Source organism: Glycine max, chromosome 11, assembly GCF_000004515.6.
Source record: "Glycine max cultivar Williams 82 chromosome 11, Glycine_max_v4.0, whole genome shotgun sequence".
NCBI classification, from domain to species: Eukaryota; Viridiplantae; Streptophyta; class Magnoliopsida; order Fabales; family Fabaceae; genus Glycine; species Glycine max.
Window position 1 is genome coordinate 9,537,236 of NC_038247.2, and position 6,158 is coordinate 9,543,393.

Consider the following 6,158-nt stretch of genomic DNA (forward strand, 5'->3'; position numbering starts at 1 on the left):
AAAACTAGGAAAAATAAGCGCACTGTTAACAGGGCTTTCAAAATAGTGTAAGAATTTTCGGTCTCTCATTTTCATTTTACAAAAAATGTAAATGAATGTGTAGCTACATGGAAATGATTGAATTTTTTTTAACTTCAGGTTTATAATAACCATTTTGATTATAAGCCTTAATTTAGTTGCAGTACCAATTTTGTCGTATGTCGTCTAACTGGTCAATGATAATGGTGGATAACATCTAAGGACTATGATTTCTACATTCACATCCGTGACAATTTCAAATCTGTGTATCCTGTTTAGATTTTATGTCAATGATTGAAGGAAATGTGCTACATGAAATAGGTATTATTCTCATAATATGTTGGAATTTTCTGTTGAACAGTTTTTGGAGTACACATGTTTTGGAGGGCATTTTACATGTAGGTAAACTAAATTGCATTTGCTTGGAACTAAGATTTTCATCCATGATTTTTTGTTTTCTTCTCTCTTTTCTTAGGTTTGTTATACTGTGCTGGTTGATGACAGTGATATGCTAGCTAATCTTTGATTGTATTTCTTCTTGGAAAAGTAAAACCAAGTTCTGGCTAATTTACTGATTGTTATATTTATTCTCAAGAATTATCAATATTCTCCTGCTAAAATGTCTAGTAGGAGTGAAGTTGGTGTTTAATTACTAAAAAACATATGTATTTCTTCATGTAGAATGATTTTTTACGACTTCAAAGAAAATCCCTATAATAAAAGCCTAATATTTATTTTTGTTGAAATTTTAGGAAATCCTTATAAAATATTAATAATCATGAAGAACACATGTTAGATTATCAGGAAGAGTTTTAGGAATACCTGAACCTATAATGATTGATCAAACAAATGCAGCGAAACTAAAATTCTTATGATGTATTACGAAATGTCTATGTGTTTTTCTTAATAATTGATCTATGTGATTTATCAGGAAGAACACATATGATTCCTGATAAATCACATGTGTTCTTCAAACTATCCTTATGATTGATCCTAAGAGTTTTAAGGGATCCTAATAATTGATCTATGTGTTTTTCTTAGGATGTGTTACGAAATGATGTAAAAACAACGAATAACCGAATATTTAATTGTCTAACGGATTTACTTAATTTAATTACATAAAATAAAATTTACTAATAATAAATAGTTAACATAATTGTCTTATAATATTAGTTCACATTAATTATTAAAATAAAAAATTCTAACAATCATCCCTTGGGATGAGTTGCGCTCAGCAAAATCAATTCTCCATGAAGTTAGTGCAGGGATCTCCATCTTCGTCAATGAGGTAGCCTTTGCATAGACTCAAACACTCTTTAACATACTCCTTCTACGCATATTTTATTATCGTTAGAATTTATTGAAAACTATAAAATTAGAAGCCCCACAAAAATTTAATGATTTCTAACAATTTTCAGCTAAACGTAAAGAATGTATATATCAAAAGATAAATTTATTAGGTGATCATGGACTACCATGATCCTGCTAATCTTTGCATGACATATAAGTGATATTATTGGCAGAAAAGCATACAATGTTATTAACTTATTATTCTTTTGTTAATTATCTTTAGGTGAATTCAAACTTGGGGTCTTTGTTTCCAAATCATGTTTATCTGTGCAACCCTTCATATCAGCCTGAGTTTTGCCCACTAAATAGTATTCAAATAGGGGATATCCCCATGGTATGCCACAAATAGGGTTACTACTATTACTAACTCTTCCATAATCTTGCTTTACCGTTATTATACTGGTGTAGTCTATGTTTACTATTACTAACACTATGACTTGCCTAATCTTGCTTTATAGGTATTGAAGCCATATACCTGTTTTGATGATAGTGATGAAAAATGTGGCAGTGATGATCTCATGAATGGAGGTGAATATAAGGTAGTTGAGGCTTACTCAAGTTCCATATACCTGTTATGATGATAGTGATGGAAAACTTGATAGGATGTCATTTGGTAAAAGATGCATTCTCTCAAGTCCTTCTCAAACATTGCAAGCCTTTAAAGAAATTTGCTCGAATGGCACGGGATGAAATGGTGTTTCTTGCAGTGATGATGGTGTTTTATGTTGTGTTATGGACAATAAAGTCTTGTCAAGACCATAGTAGTTATCATCCTTCAGATGATTCTGTATAACCCCATTTTGTAATAGGAAAATAAGAATCAGGAGCAGCTTAAGAGATTGACCACAACTAATCAAAATCATTGAATCATAATCTATTCGGTTTCCTTCATTTTTATTGAATTCACTAAAATTCCCTATTATATCAAATTTAGCCAATAATAATATTCACTCATTAAGCCAACAATAAAACATAAATCATTCTACATGGACAAAATCTATTGACAAGTTTAAAGCAATTGGAATTAAAACATTGTAACTACTTAACCCTTAGACTCTTGATTTGTATTGAGATTTGAGACTATATAAAAAATTAAATTAAATCTACCACTAAGTTTCATCAATTTTACAAGGAAAAACACGTCGGAAAATCACATTTTTGCTTGAGATTACTAACATAATAACATTACCCCATCACATTCGGTTCTTGATTTTTTTTCCCAACTCCAATCAAATTGATCATCTAATGAATTGATCTTGTAAAAAAAAAATAGTGATTTTTTAATTTTAAAATTTAGATGTTTTAGATTTTTATTATTTAGACCTATCCTCTATTTTGTTTCCTTTTTCTTTTCCCTTCATTTTGAGTATTTTTCCTTCTTATTAAATGTCTTTGACCTTTTTTCAGAGGATAAATGTCTTTGACCTAAAAAACAGGCAAAAAAAAAAAACTTGAAAATAATAATTTATTTTTAATTTAATTCAATAACTCAAGTTAGACCGGTTTCTCTCTGGTTAACCGAAAACCGCCATGCGCGTCTCGTCCCTTGCTGCCGCCCTGTTCTTCCCTCGTCGTTTCCACCACCGCGTAACTTTTGCTGTTTATACATAAACAAGCCTTGATTCGTTCGTCCTTAATCAAATTGCTCAAATTTTCACATGCATTGATCGTATAATGTGTGCTGATTTCTCAAATTCCTAACCTAACCCTAGTTTCCACGATTGCGTTTACTCTCTTCCCATGAACCTTATTTTTCTTTTCCCTCTGAACAGTTAGTTCTCAAATGCCTCGTTACAAGGACGAGTCCCCTGCAGTTCGGGTCTACACTGTATGTGATGAATCCAGGTCCTGTTTGAATACTCTTTTTATTCTTTCGTCACTTCAATTTATTTTCATAGTCAAAAAAAATATTGAGTTGTTTTGTTTGGAGGGTGCAGATATTTGATTGTGAGGAACGTTCCAGAATTCTACATCCCTACAGTGGGAAAAGAGAAACAATTACATATGTTGCCTTAGCTTCAACTGGAAGCTTGGAACAGCACAACACAGACAAAATAAACTACCTTGCATTAGAATCTAAATGTTGTGTGCAATTGTTCTTTAGATGTAATCAGAGGCTTAGAGCTTGAGGCTGTGGTCTCTTTAGATCTTCTAGCTGATGTCATGGGGAAGGTATACATTGATAAAAATGTCATTACAACAATTATTTATATAACAAGCATTTGTGTATCCTACATAGTATGCATAACTTTAAAATGTAACCACTGTGTCAGCCTTTAACTTACGGTTCAATCGTGCTAAAATCTCCCTTCTTCTACCCTCTAACTTATCCATTGTGTCTTACAGGCTCTCGAATTGGGGAGCATATGAAACCTGCAGTTTATTCCCAAAGAAAACAAAATCGTCCAATTTTCTTTTTGCAAACCTGAAAATTATAGACAGCAGATACTCCCTCCAGTCAACCTTCTCAAACATAACATAAAGAAAATGCTAGTTACATACTCTATAACACCTTTTCAAAACTATCATTATAGGTCAAAATTCCACATTGATTCCACTAATTAAAAATGAGCCCCAGTTATTTAGAATGGTCCCCTTGAATTTTAAGTAATTTCCGGAAGAGTGTCACTATTGTTCCTCCTTAAATTTATAACATAACCACTTCATTTGCCAACAAAGAACACAATGAAACCTGGCATTGTTGACAAGGCGGAATTTGATCCAAAATACTTCAGTGTATTTCTCACAGTCCTCTGCATCCATTGGCTTACACCTGCACAGAAGAAAAAAAAAACATGATAGATAGAATCAAACAAGAAAAGAAAAAGAAAAAAAAAACAAATACACACAATTTGGCAATTTGCCAAGTGAAAATAAATTGTTGTGATGAAAGAATAAAAAGAGGTTGTTGCTTCTTTGTTATATGCATATTAAAATTTTTACTCTGGTAGTCTTACTCTCTCCCCTTTGAATTGAAGGAAAATTTCTGGGTGGGGGAATGAATAAAATTCTTCTTTGCAATTAATGTTTCTAGAATATTTGTAAGGACATTCTGAAATTATTGAGTTTCTCATCTTTATTTACTTTGCCTCTGAGAACCGATCGGAAGACACCTTTATGCAGTTGTATTTTTAAATGTTCAGCTCTCTTAATATTTCTGATGAAAATCATTTTATAGTTATTAATCTTGTTGCAATCTGTTAGGGCCTTGATTGGTACATCTGATATTATAGTTTCCCAAGTAATTAGAATTGATTAATTAATTTGCTCAAACTAGGATGTTATATGCAAAGGAAAAAAGAATACTTGATTTTCATATATTACCTCATACTAGCATGTTCTATAACCAGGATTATTTTGCTTCACATTCCATGAATCAAACAGTGAGTCTTGTGCGGGATAAGCTAGATAAGGTAATGTCTCCTACTGCTGCATAATATGTTTTAGAATCATTTATTGTGTAGAGGTTGAAACAATCTCTTCTCATCTAGATTCAATCAAGTGGTGAGAATATTCAAGCTGGATCTGCATCAAAGAAACAACGAGTTGATAATAGGAGGAGAGTTTAATCTGTAAATTAATTCTCTGTTCTTTTGTTCTCACCCGTGCTACCATGTTTTATATGATTTTGGGTGTGTTAAAGCTCAACCCCCAAGCCTGTAATGAAAATTTTGGCAGGTGGAATTTGAATTGAGTCTCATCCAATTATATTGTGGGTCATATACTCTGTACCAAGATAGTTTTTTTCTTTTTTTGTATAATGTTACTAACTGATAGCACATCAGCAATCCGTCCAGGTAACAGTGCTAGAACACTTTCTAATTCCCAGTCACCATGCAATTTGTTTGCTAGCTTTTTGTTAACCAAGCCACACCTTATAGGAAACCTTATATTGAAATTACATGTTTATTATTTCAAATTTGAATTATATGGCAAATAGGGTTTCCATTTGGATTGGTGCTAGTTATTTCGTGCATAAACGATGCAATTATTCCGCAGCCACAGCTTAATTGGTGATGATCATGTGAATTGGGTGGGTGCTACACCAAACATTTTAATTGTATATGTACCACAAACTTTGTACTTCGACGCTTCGGCCTTTGTTAGGAACAAAGCACGGGACGCGAACAACCTAGCTCGAGGGCTAGGAACCTCCATAGAAGAAGAGGGAGAGAGAGCCAGAGAGAGAACTAAGGGAAGAATCTTTTTGATATATTTCCAGCATAACATTGCAGAAACGCTTTTTACACTATATAAAGGCTGCTAAGGAACAAGTTCCCGACATCAATAACAAGAAAATACACAAATTCAGGGAATATCCTAACAGAATGATATTCCCTTATTCACCACTACAAAGGCACTACCAGAAAGATACGAATCCTACTACGCGCTTCATGTACGTGCGATGCATGTAGCATGTGTCATAGCTAGCCACGTGTTGTTGCCTCCCTTTTGGGTCTTATGCTTTTTCTTCTTGCAAACCCCTTATTTCATGCAGTCCCATATTACTATCCCTATCATTCTTCCACTTACACCCATTTGTACTCTGTTTGACCCACCAACAAAAATTCACTGTTGTGTTAAGATTTGTTGCATGGTGACCTAGCCTTCTATGCTAGACATATATATCCATGCTTGGTTAGAACTTAGAAAAAGTATACATATTGCATGGCAATTTTCTGAACGTGAAGATCATAGCTTTATTTTAGAAATTAGAATGGAGTATGTTCCTAGCATTAATTGTTGGGCAAATTACACTCACATTTTCTAAAATTTAATGATATTAATCG

General features: G+C 33.0%; 1 protein-coding gene across 1 annotated transcript; it reads left to right on the forward strand.

The window, feature by feature from the left end:
- Positions 1–2,841: 2,841 nt before the first annotated feature.
- LOC102659846 (uncharacterized) lies at positions 2,842–5,073 on the forward strand. The gene is made up of 5 exons (XM_014763556.3): positions 2,842–3,213; positions 3,306–3,375; positions 3,442–3,540; positions 4,719–4,781; positions 4,860–5,073. Exons 1-5 carry the CDS (start codon positions 3,152–3,154, stop codon positions 4,935–4,937), a joined length of 372 nt encoding a protein of 123 aa, XP_014619042.1. The 5' UTR covers positions 2,842–3,151; the 3' UTR covers positions 4,938–5,073.
- Positions 5,074–6,158: the final 1,085 nt, after the last annotated feature.